Source organism: Glycine soja, chromosome 8 (assembly GCF_004193775.1).
Source record: "Glycine soja cultivar W05 chromosome 8, ASM419377v2, whole genome shotgun sequence".
Lineage (NCBI taxonomy): Eukaryota > Viridiplantae > Streptophyta > Magnoliopsida > Fabales > Fabaceae > Glycine > Glycine soja.
The window spans coordinates 9788052-9804718 of NC_041009.1; the positions used below are offsets into that span (position 1 = coordinate 9788052).

Consider the following 16667-nt stretch of genomic DNA (forward strand, 5'->3'; position numbering starts at 1 on the left):
ATTTCATTATTATTATTACGGTTTTTTGGGTAATAGAGTGAAACTGTGTTCTGTGACTGAGACGGTGAAGTTACATCTTGGGCTATTTCTCACTTTCTATGATCCGCTTCGTACGAGACTCAAATTTTGGCCCATGACTCACAAACCTTTTTTTTTTTTTTAAATTCGTACTCCACCTCTCTCACTCTGCAGGCACCCTCTTCATCTTCTCCAAGCATTGCTCTTCCTTCTTCACGTGCATCTTTGCACTTTCATTACTTCTTCTTCCACAACATGTCACCAATTTGATAGAAACTAGTTTTCGTTAAATATCTTGACAAACCGAAATTAATTTCCATCAAGGATGTTTTTGTAAAATAAACAAAACAAATGCGGGGTGCAAGGATAAAACAACAGACATCATGTCATGGGTCCAAATTATATTTTTTGGGGAAGGAAAGTGATCTCTACCTTCAGAGGAAAACAACATTTTCTTGATATAGTAATTTTTTTATATTATAAATTTTAATATTTAATTTAAAGAATGAAGCTTATACTTCTTTTATTTTTTTCAATTAACTCATTTTTATACTTTGTCTCTTCTCTCTTGCATGGCGAATGAAATTAGATTTTTAAGATTTTACGATTTTTTAAATTTAAATCTGTGCTATTATGAATAGGTTATTTTATAATATAAATTTAACTTAAATCATGTTTATTATAAAACTTAAAATCATACTGTTTTTAAAATAGTATTATTATTATTATAAATATACTATTATTTTTAAATTTAAATCAAATTAAAACTTTTTTTTTATCATTTTATATTATTTTCATTTATTGAAAGAATATAATAAAGTAATTTTAATTTATTTAATTAATATAATTTCTGTTAATTACTCTGTCTTAAAATAAATGGTTTAGGTAAGTTTCAACTTTCAAGGGATTTTTAGTTAATCAAAGAAACTATTTAAGTATAACAAATAGTAACCTGGATCTTAAGAGTATTATTAAGTAACTTAATATATAAATATTTTTATTGAGAAATAAAAAATTGTGTCCTCCATAATATTTTATATACTCTCTTATGATTTACACATTTTTTTTTTATTTCTTAATCAATGTACTGAGAACACCAAATAATAATATCTTTTAAGTATACGATTTGTATTTTTCAGAGCAACTTAAAAAAGTTGAACATTATTTATACATAGGAATAATATGATTATTTCATTGAGCTGAAAGGTTATGGGATATGCTAACTTCGTTTTCATGAATTAATGCATAAAACTAATTAAGATAAAAATCTATGAAAATAATTCGTATTAAATGTCAATGTAAAAGTCTATTAATTCATTCTTTGGTGTCATTGCATTACTTAAACGTCAAGCAAACATAAATATGGTAACACTTTTTTAACTTTGAAAATATACAGAAAAATGTATGTGGTAATATATATATATATATATATATATATATATATATATATATATATATATATATATATATATTATTTTATTTTTCTCAGCAAAAACATATGTATTGGTATAAATAATAAATACAGGTATAAGATATACATATGTATTGACTACACAAAAAAAAAAAAGAGGAAAGCGCATAAATCTCTCACTATATACTCGGAAGGTTTAATACAATGCAAGATTAAGGATCACGTGAATGCTAAACTAGATTTGGTTGTAATGGAAATATGAGAGGAGCTAGTTTGACAATTAGAGGGAAATTCTTTACCTCTAACTTGTCATACATTGTCAGAAAAGAAAAAAAATTAAATAAGCTTTTGTAAGTGTTTTGTGTGGCATAAAAGTGGCACAAGAGTATTATTCAAATGCTATTAAGTTTGTATCAATGAAAAATCTAAAACCAATTGACTTAAAGTCTTGTAATATCTCGATGCAACAACTATTATTAGTGTCTATTCATGACATATATGCCAAAAAAAAAAAAAAATACACACCATAATAAGACTATGCTTCTTATTCAATGTTATATGTAACAAAGTTATTAATCCTTTGAGTTGAAAAACGTTGCTATTATTATGCAAATTGAAGATGCACTTTTTTTTTTTACATTATAACTCATTTGGTTGTTCGTTAGGAAAAAAAATAGGTTACACGACCTTGTTTATTTTATTTTTGATGCATCCAATTAAGTGATAAATGACTACTATTAAAAGGGGTGTACGACTATGAGGAATCCAAACCATCCTAAAATATCTATTGTTGAAAAAATTGTTAAGTTTTTTTGTATTAAATCTTATTAGAAGTAGAGTTCGTTGGACTTGGCTCATAATGCAAGAATAGTTGTAAGGAAGGATACACGTGGGGGTAACAATGAAGTCCATTGTTGGTTACACACAGCCTCATTTACTACTTAATAGCCATTTAATGCCTCAAAAGTCGCTTCGATCCATAAATATATATATTTTTTTTTACATTAGTTGCGTTTGTTAATTAAAAAAAGTGTGCTTACGATATAATTTGTTTTATAATTGAAAAATATTTTTAACTTCTAAAGAAATAATTGATTTTTCCATTTAATTTAAATATGTTACAAAGATTTTTAATACTGTCTTATTACTTTTGGAGTGATTTCAAATTATTTGATAATACAATTTTTTTATATCAGCAGTATATATATATTTTTTAAATATTTTTTTACTTGCTTATATTTTTAAAATTTTTCAAAATGAATTATGCACCAAAATTTTAAAATAAACTAACCATTTTTTTTCTGGAATAATTTACGTTGCATTCAATCATATTCTAAAACTAAGTGCAAATTCTATATAAGTAGCCATTAAATGCCTCAAAGGTCATTTCCTGCTAAAAATAATTAAATTATAATAGATTGATAGTATGAAACTATGAATGGAGAGAGAGAGGGCGAGTGAGAGAAGAGAGACATGAAAAGTGAGGAGTGAAATAAGAGAGATAAAGAAAATGGGCATGAAAACTTTTAAATTATTATTTTCTGCGTGAGATTTAAAATTTTATAATTTTAAGTAATAAAAATATTTTAAAAAATTATTAGAATTTGAAATAATTTTTAAGGATATAATTAGTATTGATGTCAATCAATTACAAAATGTCACCTCTTTAAAAAAATTGTGATAAATTATATTTTTTTTAGATATTGATTTGTTATTTAGTTAATTTTTTAGAGATTTTATTGTTAAATGATATTTTTATTTGAATTAAAAATATGTTTAAGTTAGATCTAGTTTAATCTAACGGTGATCATTATTAATTTCACTTTGAAATGACTATTCTTGTATGATCCTACCTCTTTCTCTTTATATATATATTTTTAACTGTTTTTAAATAATTTAGCTTTATAATTTTGTCTCAATTAAAAAAATCTCACCTCTTCAATAAAGTTATATCATTGTCTAATAATAAAGATAATATTTCTATTTATATTCACACTTTGGAAGGCTTAAATTGAAAAGTATCTCTCTAATTAAGGCGCGCAAGTGAGAGTGATTTTCCTCCCGCGCGTTCTCTGATCACTTAACAGCTTGGTTATGTATCTATCCATCGATTAGGGTTTGATCGATCATTGGCTTGCGCAAGTGCCTAGTTAGTAGTTAGTGGCTGATTAATTATGGTGTTTGAACTTTGAAGAACAAACACAAACGAAGGTGTGTGTGTGTATGGAGAAGTACGAGATAGTGAATGAGGAGATAGGGATTGGGAGAGACGCGGTCGTAAGACTTATGCGTTGCAAAGAAACTAAGGATCTCGTTGCCGTCAAATACATCCCACGGGAAGACAGGGTACGTTGCTACTTATGTATACACTTGTATTTTGTTTTCCCAATGATTTGACGGTGGCAAGGGAAAATCATAAACCCTAGGAGCCCTATGTTTTTTGAATTTTTATGTAATATCTATTGATTTTCTTTAGAATTCTATTAATCATTTTTAGTAAACTTTCTTATTTTTAATCACTTTTTTTTATCCACAATACTCAAATCCCTAAACCTTATTTAAAAGATCGAATTCAGTGTCACTTAGATCAATAATTTATTATTTATTTATCTTTAAAAATATGAGTTAGAAAAAATTATTCTCGTTTTTATTGTTTATTAATGTTTATAATGAAGTAATAAATAACTATTCTCATATACATCCCATATTCTTGTAAAATATCCAAAAAAAATATTTTCGTGTTATATTTTTGAAAAAATATATTTTCAAAATTAAAGAAATAATTCGTAAAACAAACCGCACCTCAGATCTCTTGCTTTTAAAAATGCAAATATCCATTCACTTTAATAAACCTTGTGTTTTTTAAAGCAAATTTAATACTTTTTGCAGATTATTGATGAGAAGGTGGCAAGGGAAATCATAAACCTTAGATCTCTTCGTCATCCGAATATTGTTCAGTTCAAGGAGGTATGGTCTGTTTTTTACTCTCTTTTTTTCGTTGAAAGTATTTGCTAGACTTCTATTATTATAAAATAATAGTACTGCCGCACTGGGTAAGATTACAAATAGTATAAGTGAAAAGTAAAATATTGAATAAGTTAAATTTTTTAATGAAATCAATAATGCAGATTAGAAATATTCAATTATTGTTTCCTTCAAAAAAGAAATATTCAATAGTATATAATATTAAATGTACATTAACCACTCGTTGTTAATATGGAATTTGAACTTTGCAGGTGGCTTTGACTCCAACGCATCTTGCAATAGTTATGGAGTATGCAGCGGGTGGAGAGCTGTATAACCGAGTTTGCAACGGAAGAATACGTGAAGACGAGGTATATATGCTTTGAGATTGCTTTCTCACTCTTTCTAGGGAAGGACTTTAATTATTTATTAAAAAGGATTTTTATTAATCATTATCTTAAAAGTTATGTTTAAAATATAAAAATATTTCTTTATTAAAATATATATTATTTCATATTATCAATGCATTTTCATTATGATTTTCAATAATTTTTAGTTATTTATTAAGTATATAACTCAGTGATTAAAAAAATGAGTTTAATGGGTATGTTCTGTGAGTATAAAAAGGTTTTACACATTGGATTAATTAGATAATTTCAAAGCATTTCTCTTCTATAAAAGTAGTAGTATAATACAATAAATAAATTCCAATGTTCATAAGTCGTGGCTACTGTTCGTAATATGATGAGGACATATTTGTTTCTCATTCTTCTTGTGACTTATAAATATTTCAGGCTCGATATTTCTTCCAGCAGTTGATTTCAGGAGTTAGTTATTGCCACGACAAGGTAATTAATGAAATACACATTACTCTGAGAACGAATTGTAATTTGTTTTCAGTGTGTGTTGGACTGTTGGTAGTAATATGATTTTTTTGCCTTCTTTTGTAGGAAATATGTCATCGAGACTTGAAGTTGGAGAATACTTTATTGGATGGAAGCCCTGCTAATCGCCTTAAAATTTGTGATTTCGGCTATTCTAAGGTTCAATTGAGAAATTCATATATACCAACCATGGATGCTTTAAACAAATAACCAATTAAATTTAAATGCACATTATTTGATAATTTTTCTAGTCATACCTACTTCATTCGAGACCCCATTCAGTGATTGGAACTCCAGCCTATATTGCACCAGAGGTTCTTTCCGGGAAAGATTACGATGGAAAGGTAATATTACAGTTTCTAACATGAAAAAGAATAGAAGATTCATGTTTTATTATAGACTGATTCAATTGTTCAGCAGTCACTTAGCACACAGTATCATCTCCTAGTTAGAGTGAAATAGAAATAACATATTTTAGTGAATATTATGAAGCACTTAAAATGCCTTAGAGTTAACTCTGAATTTATGAGTTTTCTTGGTATTATATATACCAGTTTTGTTCATTTTTTGGCTGATGTGTTACTGTTTTGTTCCTGTTCAGTTGGCAGATGTATGGTCCTGTGGAGTGATACTTTATACAATGTTGGTAGGAGCATTGCCATTTGAGGACATAAAGGATACCGAAAATTTCCAGAAAACCATAAAAGTAATTTGCTTTAATTTTTAAGTATAACTTTTACATACCATCAGTTTAAAAGTTTTTACACTGTCAAGTATCAACTAATTAGAAATTATTATAAGTATGACTTAAAATAATCATTAGAGAAATCAACGGACTTGTCGTAATTTGTAATGAGAAGACACTGAAATCTCTAATCTCTTTACACTATTAGTACATATGTTATTTTACTTTTATTTTTGAACTAGCTCTGTTGATAGATTCATCATGTCTTTTCTACTCTTTCTGACTCCCTATGTATATTTTTTTTTATCCAGCGAGTTATGGCTGTTCAATACAAGTTCCCTGAAAGAGTTTACATATCTCAAGACAGTAAAAATCTGATATCTCGCATTTTTGTGGCAAATCCAGCAATGGTATGTATATGGACATAGTCATTTAATTATTTTTTGGAGGGAGCATTATAAAATAAAACACTTATAAGTTATAACTGTAGCATGATATTACTTGGTGTATGTTATTGTAACTCTGCCTTATAATTATGTTGCAGAGAATCACCATGAAGGAAATCAAGTCACATCCTTGGTTTTTAAAGAACTTGCCTAAGGAATTGAGAGACGGGGCTCAAGATGTCTACTACAATGAAGAAAATACAAAATATCCTCTTCAAAGTATAGAAGAGATCATGAACATTGTCAACGAGGCCAAAACTACAACTGCAACTTCCAGTCCATATCTATAGTGGAGATTGATTGGAAATTAATGTAAGAAAAAATAATGCTTAATTAGGTACATGAAATCATTTATGAGAAGTGAGTCAAGGAAACACAAACTATTAATGTATGTAAGAAAAAATAATGCTTAATTAGATTTTTGGCTCACTTTTCCCCCCTAACTTAAGGCGAATGTTTTGCCTGTATCTATGTATCAAATTTAGTTTTATGACATAAAGTTTAACTGTGCATTTTTGTTGATGTGGTACAAGGTTTGTAGTTGTGACAGCATTGTGATTTGTAAGTATGAGGTCTTCGTTTTCTCCCCTCTAAATATGATGTTATGTTCAGTCTTCAAAGCAATGAGCTATGATATGAATATGACACATGATTACATGAACACAGATTGGAAGTGAGCTAATTACAATTTCAGAACAATTTCATGAAATTACAAAATATAACTAAATTGATTTTCAATTTTTAATCAACACCTTAAAAATTGCTCATTGCATGTATAAGAATTAGTAGAGGTGGATGAAGGTTCGAGCAATAACCTGACTTGACCTAAAGCTTAAAGATTAGATTTTTTGTTTTTGAAAAAAGCTTACAGATTAGATTAAGTAGGGTAAAAAATTATAAAATAATTTAGTTTTTTTCTCTTTTCTCTAAATCACATTATTTTTTATTAAAGATAATTTATATGATTAAGTTGAAATAACTTCACGTCAATTGATACACGTATTTGATGATAAATTCAATTAATTTAAGTCTAAACATAAAATTTAATTGGCTTGGAACAAAATGTACAGTATGACCTTGCTTTTGTCCCCTGAACTCATTATTCTCAGATTCATGCATATTTCTCCATGTTAGACAGCAATGCTAGTCCAACTATATATACGTGTTCATCATTCTTACCATATATCAATGTATGTGATTTAGTCACACATTAATTTTCTTTTCATAGAAGCCGTAAATTGTAATTACGTGGTCAAGATTAATCTCAATTCACGGCAAGAAATAAAAAGGGAGAAACATAAAAAAACACAAGGGAGGTGGTGGTACACTATGTTAGGACATCTGTAACGTCAACTTCCTTTGGCAAATACAATGTATTTTCACGAAAAGTGATCACCAATGCTCCTAATTTTGCAACGCAAATGAAGCACTTTTTACATTTTATTTTCAATGGAGCTGCCACGAACGTGACTTTGATAGTGACCCTTATTGATAAAGACAAGCGTATTATTTACAAATGAATCTTGGAGTCGACATTAAGAGGATTATGCTTGGATCTCTTTGTGATAACTGATAAGAGAATATGTCATATCTATTCTTCCATGCTTCATATTTGATTATCTTTAACCCAAGTTTATTCTTTTTAGTCGTTTATGCAATTTTTAAATATTATAATTAGACCTTCAGTTATTATATAGCTTTCTAAATTCGAATTTCTGTAAGGAGCAAAAAAAAAAATTCACTGTACACACGAGAGTTCTCTTTGCTTCATGCTAGCAATAATTAGGAAAAGATTAACTATAATCCCGTAACAAAATCTTTGCCTGCTAAATGTTGAGATATATATGGTAGGATTTGACTTTAGATCATCATGTTCATTGCAAACACTATACTAAGTAAACTATTTGACGCACTCGAACGAAATTGAAAGCCTAGCTCGTTAATTAACATCCTAATCCTTGGGGCTAAAATACTAAACTATGTTCATTTGTTTCGTGGTTGATTTAAACAAGTTAATTTACTTTTCTGTTTGGATTTTCCAGCATTACATTACTAAAGTTTGATTACGAGAAATAAATTATGGCCTTTAAAAACAGGAGGTTATTAAGTTATTAAAGGTGGGATAGTTATAAAAAAAATTAAAATATATTTATAATGTAGTTTTTCACTATACTCCATAGTTTTGGAGAAGCATCCCCTTTATTATTTCTATGTTAAAGTGCATTGGAATTCCCACTATGTGTAGTTTTCAATATATAGGAATCTAACATATTCTTAATTATTGATTGCTATATGCATTATAAGATTTTTTTTAAACTCACTATGCATTAAAAGATTATTAGCTCTTGTAATCTTATAATGTAATATCTATTTAAAAGTCATATATTAGATATTTCTAATTGATTGATAATGGAATATATTATAACAACCATGCATCCAATAACCATTTTGTTCAGTCATGTATTGATTGTGGTTGCATTTGAAAAAATAGAGCCCACACACCCTTTGCTTCAATATTTTAGTGTTTTACACTCTATTTTATTAAACGCACGATATTTTTAATTTTTTTTTCTTCATCTATCTATAGAGAGTGTGGGTGCTGTTGAAATTTATCCAAAAATTTAACTCAATTGATTGAATAATATGTGTGAGTATTATAAGTCATTTTATATTGTATTTAATTTTTAAAGATAAAAAATATATATTAAAATTAATGTCTACAAAACTATCTTAATTATGAATGAAAAATTAAAGAAAATTATAATATTTTTATTATATGTATGCAATATTAAAACTTAATATTTTAAAAAAAATTATAAATATGCATTCAATTTCTCTTCCATTTCATTCCCGCACCATTTTTTCCCATATTTTTTTCTCTTCTTTTTATATAATATCATTTATCATATTTGTTTTTTTTTTTCTGTCCACCTTTTATCTTTTGTTCTTATCTTTCTTCTGTCTCAAATTATGGAGATCCATTTAAGAAATTAATATTTTATAACAAATATTTTTTATACACATTGAATCAAGATCGAATTTATAATCATTTATTTAAAAAATAATTTTATTTACTAATCATCTCATACTTTTGTTAGTAATTCATCCCATATCAAGGTGGACGATAATAAGGACTCGTTCTTTTTGATTAAGATGTCGGGATTTTTTCTTTCTAAAGTAAACCTACACTTTAAAAAAGGTAAATCTAGAGAAGAAATTTCTTTCATTCCCCAACCGTTCACCTCAAACATGATAAATGCATATGAAAACTAGATTTCCCCCGCCGTCACGTTATTAAATTAAATTAGCACTAGGCCATCCTTACTTAAAAGTAAGGAAATTAATCGAGAAATAGTAGAAAATTAGATATCCAAAAAGAAGGTGAAAAGAGATTGTCAAACTAGGTGAAAAAGAAAGTTTGCTATTTCATTAAAATATAAATTTGTTGTCTAAGGTTCTCCCTTTGTCCAGTAAGTAGGCAGCACAATCCTATTTTCTATGTTATAAATCATTATCATATCTACTTTCTTCTTTTCCCAGACAATCAATTTAACTTTAACAGAGGAAGATCTGTTCTTGTTGTTGAGTTATCAACCACCCTTGGGACTGGAGAGCTTTATTTCACATAGTATATTTTTTAGGCTTTGTAGGGGTGTCATTCTTGGAGAAAGTTTTTATCTTTTGTGTCTTACTTAAGTCTTAACCATGCCAGATACCGTTAACCTTTGCAGAAAGGCTAGGTTATTTTCCCTGCATAGTTTTGTTTCTCTTCTTTAAAGACAATCCAATTAAAGATAATAATACAATATAGCAACATAAACATTCGAGTTATGATCTTTAAGAATGAAATCTAACAAACAGAATTTTCTTTAACCTGCAGAAGAGCATGTAAATTCGGGTAACTGGTTTTACAAGTAAAGAGTGAATGGTTTGAGTACATGAACGTGCGGTGCACTATAGTCTATTGGTCCAAAATTTTCTTACATTTAATTGATTTTTATTGATAAAATTTGCATTATGGTAGAATGTAAGTGAGAGTAAAAAGTTTCATATTGGTTAGAACAACATATGAAGTAACAAAAATATATATACATGATGCCTTAAGATTTTAAGTAAACAAGTGTTATATTTACTTATCTAATTGAGTCATGATCCATTAACAAAGATCTCTTTAATATTTTATCTCCTCTTATTTTCTAACATTTTTTTTATATCTAATATAAAATGAAGATGAATCAGTTCAATACATTGACAATATTACAGGATATAATTTTTTTATTCAATATTGGGATATTGAGTGGAAATTCTCTAACAGATAGATAGTAGAAGCATATTGATCCCTAGTTATCCTTGACAAAAGATTCTACTTGACTCCATTGCTAAAGGAAAAGCATCAATTTTTTTTTTTTGTATTTCTTTCCCATGTACCTAATACAGGAAAAGAGTACTACTACTCTGTATAGAAAGACGTTTGTTTCTCTTATACTTGAATGCATTGGCATCTTAAAATTCTGGTTTCTCATGTATGACAAGAGTAATATTGCTTTACTTCAAAGCAAGCATCACATTCTCTTCTTTTGCAATTTTTCTTCTCTTTTCTTTGGTTTTAATTGGAAAAGCTTCTTCAAGGCCTCAACACCAAAGCCAGCTTGTAAATCAATTGACTATCAACTCAGCAAATAATGAAAAAAGGGAAGACCAGAAAAAAATTATGACATTGCTTCCATTTTTCAACATAATTTTTCCTTTTTTATTTCCCCTTAAAGAGCTTCATTTTGCTCTCCAGTATTTTTCCACATTTGCTTTGGCTTCATTAAACCAAATTATATACATCTACTTATGACTACACATATTCAACAACTTCTTCCTTCCTTCCACAATTTCATCAAAGAAATCATCAAGTTGCCCTGTTATAGTCTCAACCCCACATCTCAACAATCCAAAGCAACGTTTCAAGTTGTCAACTTTTGCTTGGATCTCATGTTGTGCATCATAACCCACCATTCTCTCTAACTCCACTTTCAATTCCTCCATGGAAATCTTTGCTTGTTGGAATTCAAGAAGCAGAATCCCTTGCTGGCCATTATTCTGGTCAATCTCCTGTGCAACTTTCTGCTGCAATCTTGCCATAGAAACAACAAAACCTGATCCAAAAACCATGTGTCCTTCATACCCTTGTTGGTCAAAGCATGAGGAAGACCAACAATATGCAACCCCACACAGCAAAATCATTAGAAGCAATGAGCTAACACTCCTCATTGCACAAAGAACACCTCGGAAGCCGTTGAACTCGTTTAACTTTGATTCCATACACATGTTTTGGTTTAGACATTGAGACAATGCCTGCGTTCTTGTTTCCATCAAGCTTTTGTTTTCCTCTACCAATCCTAGACTCTCCCTTTGACAAATATTTATGGCCCTAATAACCTGCAATATATGTGTGCTAGAAGAATTTAGTGTATGTTTGGAAACTCATCAAAAAACCGAAAAATCACATCAATTTAGCTCAATGAAAGCTATAACTATTAGCTTCTGATTAACCATGAAAAATCACATCTGAAACGTGCAATCAAACACGCTATTAGACTTGTTAATTAAATAAAGTTGATTTAGTTTTGTAAAACACTAAACTTTTGACTAAAAGTAATTTGGAACAGAATTTGAGGTGTGTATATACTACCAACCTGATGTGAAAGCTCTGGAGTCAAATTATGGTAGCCATCAACTGAGGAAGCTATATTGGAGCCAGTTGAAGAATAGTTCTCTATTCCAGAAATGGCAGATTTGAGTACATGGCAGATATCCCAAAGCCTTGAGCTTTCATCCATGTATTCATTCAGCCATTTTCCTCCAACTGACAAGCAAAGCCTTTGGACCAAAATGGTTAACTGGGAATGGAAGGATTGGAGGGATGAGAAGACCTCTGAAATGAATTGGATTGACATGAAGTCATGGGAGAGGAAGGATTGGTGAAGCTCATTGAGTCCTTGAGTGAGGAAGTTGTAGAAGCCATTGACAGAGGAGTTTGTGCATGAAGAACTACTCATCATGAAAGGTTGAAGGGAAGTTGATGGAGATTGATAGATTTATATAATTGGAAGACTAAGTTGAAAAGAGATGAAGCAATCAAGAAAGTGGATATCATAGCACCTCTAATGAGGTGCTTACATAAGTTACTTAACTTTAATTAATATTATTTAATCACATAATATGAAGTTGCTTATATAAACATTATTGATTAACAAGATTATATTATAAATAATATATTTTTAAAGCATTATAAGACCTACAGAATTAATTTAAACATTTATTTTAATAATTTTAACATTGAAATAAATTTTATATAAAATATTTAAGTTTATGCGAAATTATAAAATCCATGAAATTAAGATAAAACTATGTATCGTAAATGCTCTCGGATGATTCTAACTTTTTTTTTATGGTGAAAGTTACTGTTGGGTGCAATTATGGCTGTTTCCTATAGAGTGGAGAGGATGATTGGGAATATGCTGTTATTACTTTTTATTCCTATTGAACAAATGCTAAGAGAGAGAAAGAGGAAAATGAAAAAGAAAATAGTCTTAAGAATAAATAGTACTGTGGATTTTTAATGCATTATGGAAACTATACAAATAGTTCCCCCACCCCCACCCCAATTTCTCGTACTTAATGGTTTTTCAACTTCTTTTGTTATTCCATTTCAGTATGAGATTGGATTGTGCTACTTCTACTTGTTGGATATTATACAAGATTGACTACTTTGACTAAGATTCTGGTTCTCATTCTTCTAATTTGATTTGGCTCGCTAGCTTTTGCGTCTAAAGTGCTTCCCTTAGGCTTCTTTTAAATTTTTTTATTTTCTCTTACTTCTCGGCCCATGTTTTAACCTCCTCTGCACTAGCACGCAGCATCTTTTCGTTTTGGTAGTCCATTTTGGTTTTTCTCAAAAGAGAAATGAATAATAGGGTTCTGTGCGATGGCAGTAATGTGCACATAACAATGGAGATATATAGGAGATTCTTCTTTCTCCTTCAGCTCCCAACATATATTATTCTAAGCATTAAATTTCCGGAAAATGGTGAATGTACACCCAAAAATGGGATGCATGAGCACAAAGTATTTTCTTGTCGATGGAGGAAGGAATTAATGTCATAAGTTGGGCAACAATGTAATTCATCGGAGATGAGTATAGTAATGGTAGCTACCAGCATAGACTCCAACGCGTAAATAAGTTTAGTTTAGTTTGCCCTTTGCAGCATCCCTCGTCTACTTAAAGAAACCAATAGTCTCTTCATCCTTATTATTATTTCTTGAGCAGTGACAATTTATACATATTTATTTATTTTAAACACTTCAATAATATCTTTTATTTTTCTCTATCTTTTTTTTTTTTTTGAAAAAAAAATTCTATAATACCTATATTTCTCTCTCTAAGTATATTACAACATAACACGAGTGTCCATAAAATATTTTTCTTATTTCTTCCCTTCAAGAATTCACATTCACACTTGTCCACGTACGTTGCTGCGTTAAACACCAGCAACAAATTATCACGTTCGTATGGGTTTCTTCCTTCACTGTTTCATATGTTTGGAGGTCAATATGCAATGGAACCAACAAGTAATTAGATGTGCTCATGTTTGTACAACACTGCTACCGCAACATCATTGTGAGCTTTAGATTAAAATCAAGCTCACCATTTGATTTTTTTAAATAAATTATAAGTCTTTATCCATCTTTCTAGTTCCTTGATCATTTCATTCAGTTTTTAATTTAACTGGATCTTTGAGGCTCTGGTCTTCTTGTGTAGATTATGTGGACCGATCAGCTGACCAATTCATACAAAGGTTCCATCAATCCAGTTTAATTTTAAATTTTAAATCTAGACTTAAATATGTTGAAGGTGATAAATGATTGAATTTTATTTTAAATTTCTAATAAATTTTTTATTATTTTAAATTTTTGATATATATTAAAAATTTTATTTTAAATCCTCATCATCTAATATCGTATCATCTTATAAACTGATCTTCAAAATATTATCCATAATTATAATGATGTCAAATCATTACAAACTGATAATAATGACTCAAAATAAAAATTATAATATATCAAAAATTTAATTTTTTATTTATTTATTAAGGACAAAAAATAACGGTAAACTTTAAAAATATTTAAACCTTAAATCTATTGTTATAATATATTATCTTGTAAAGAAGAATAAGAAGGAATATTTCAACGGTGATCCTCAAATTAAACTTATTAATCTTTGTGGCTTTTTTGGTCCTTTATATTTCACAACAAACAAATGTCTAATGTAATATACTAATAAAAATATTGACCGTTAAGCTTATTCCATTAATATAATTTTTAATTAATTAAAATTAAAAATTAATATATACGACAGTAGCTTTTTTTTATTCAGTGAAAACAAGAACAAAACAAACCATCCCTTACGAATACCGACAATGCCTAACTCATCGCCTAAAAGAAGGGATAAAACCTCCTCAATTGGAATACTATATACCACAGTATAATACAACTATATACACCCACAATATAATATCTATATTTATATTTTATTTTCTGGTAAATAAATATTATATTAATGGTGTATTTAGTACAGAACCATATATTAATGGTGTTAAGATTAATAACTTTGTCTTTGTTTTTGACAAGCAACTTTTTTTTTTGTTAATATATGTAATATTTTTGTAATGACTATTATGTTCGCATTATGTTCTTGCTATTGACGTTCACACTTGCAATAACAATCAAGGTTGACTTCAATTTTCTCTGATTTTTTGTTGTGTAGATTTATTTTCACCAAATCATTGCACACATTAAGAATAGCCATTTGAATGGCTCAGTTTTAACGAAAGGAAAATGCACCAAAGCAATATCAAACTAATCTATTTGAAAGGACAACACTTGTATATATTGCTTTTTCCCACAGTTTAACTGATTTTAAGGGTGCAGGAAACCAAATCAAATATTCATAGATATTGGTCCTGTATTAAGAATATTTCCCTCATTTAATTATAATCTCTTTTTCGTTGAGAGTATTCAAGTATCTTAGTGATGTTATTTCTGATATTGACTCATCGTCGTCCTAGGTGTGTGGTTAGTTCTACGTATAATTGATTCGATTTGACACATAAATTAAGACCATATTCATTTTATTTAGATGATCTATAACAACATTCATATGTAGATTTGTTTTTGTTGGTGTCCACACAATTGACTTGTCTAGATCTTATATATGATTTCTTTTCTTTGACATTGTTGTGAGGTCTGTTGCTAGGTATTTCTTATTCTTGTAATGGTCACTTTCCATAGTTCATGCGCACATCATTTAACAACATTAGATACACACGTTTTCGATAGTAAGAGAACCTTATATATATGTATATATATAAAAGTGAGAATGATAAATATTTACTATTAAGTTTGATTATAAATTACCAAGATCAAAGTATATAAATCACGTGAATTTTTCTTTAAAAAAATCATAACTTTTTTTAACTTTATCACATGACATTAAATCTTAATCATTATAAATTATATAATTCAGATTTATTCTTCTTCTCACTTTTGTATAAACATGACTTTTTCACCAGATATGTTGTTGTATAGTCAACATTCATTTATATTTTTAAAAGCATACATTACACTAAATTTATATAATGAAGTATCGGATAATTTTTAAATGATATTAAAATTTATAGATTTGACCTATTCAATAAAAAAAAATGTAATTTAATGATTGAATTAATAATATTTAGTATGTACAAAGATTTATTAAAGTTACTCTTGTCTTACAGTAAGTGGAAAAAGTTTTTTTTTTTTTTTATACTATGAAATCTGAATAAACAACAATCAATTTTGGTTATTCTTCAAAAGATTATATTGTTTCATTATGAATGCTACAGTTATATTGGGTCTGTTTTCACCTCATACGTAATTTCTTTATGAATAAAATTATGAATATAAGTTAAAGTACTTTAAACTGTGCGAAAGTATAGAAAAAGGAATGAGTGAGTGAATAGTAGAAATAAAACTACTTTCATAGGAAAATTTGCACAAGTCCATCAGCACTATATTGTTTTGAGCATGAATGAAAAAGAATTCGGAAGGATTATGACATCTAGACAGATACACAGGTCACAGAAAGAAAAGATTGAGAGCTAATTATTAGACTTCAGTTTTTCTTTTGAAGGAATATAATAGTAGCATATTAAATGATAAGGTGAAACCTT

At 28.6% G+C, this 16667-nt stretch overlaps 2 protein-coding genes across 2 annotated transcripts; one reads left to right on the forward strand and one right to left on the reverse strand.

The window, feature by feature from the left end:
- The first annotated feature begins 3424 nt into the window (after nt 1-3424).
- On the forward strand, nt 3425-6930 carry LOC114424364 (serine/threonine-protein kinase SAPK7-like). The gene is made up of 9 exons (XM_028391208.1): nt 3425-3775; nt 4319-4396; nt 4666-4764; nt 5188-5241; nt 5344-5436; nt 5529-5621; nt 5879-5983; nt 6274-6372; nt 6507-6930. Exons 1-9 carry the CDS (start codon nt 3653-3655, stop codon nt 6696-6698), a joined length of 936 nt encoding a protein of 311 aa, XP_028247009.1. The 5' UTR covers nt 3425-3652; the 3' UTR covers nt 6699-6930.
- A 4204-nt stretch (nt 6931-11134) lies between these two features.
- On the reverse strand, nt 11135-12526 carry LOC114424363. The gene is made up of 2 exons (XM_028391207.1): nt 12093-12526; nt 11135-11835 (listed from the first exon to the last, which is right to left on the reverse strand). The coding sequence occupies exons 1-2, from the start codon at nt 12456-12458 to the stop codon at nt 11242-11244; spliced, it is 960 nt and encodes a 319-aa protein (XP_028247008.1). The 5' UTR covers nt 12459-12526; the 3' UTR covers nt 11135-11241.
- Nucleotides 12527-16667: the final 4141 nt, after the last annotated feature.

Excerpts from the sequence above, each read along its gene's own strand:
- LOC114424363 (XM_028391207.1), bottom strand. The coding sequence starts at position 12,458 with ATGATGAGTAGTTCTTCATGCACAAACTCCTCTGTCAATGGCTTCTAC. Across the intron at positions 11,836-12,092 it reads CTCCAGAGCTTTCACATCAG|GTTATTAGGGCCATAAATAT; the intron begins GTTGGTAGTATA and ends CATATATTGCAG.
- LOC114424364 (XM_028391208.1), top strand. The coding sequence starts at position 3,653 with ATGGAGAAGTACGAGATAGTGAATGAGGAGATAGGGATTGGGAGAGAC. Across the intron at positions 4,765-5,187 it reads GAAGAATACGTGAAGACGAG|GCTCGATATTTCTTCCAGCA; the intron begins GTATATATGCTT and ends TAAATATTTCAG. Across the intron at positions 5,242-5,343 it reads TTAGTTATTGCCACGACAAG|GAAATATGTCATCGAGACTT; the intron begins GTAATTAATGAA and ends CTTCTTTTGTAG.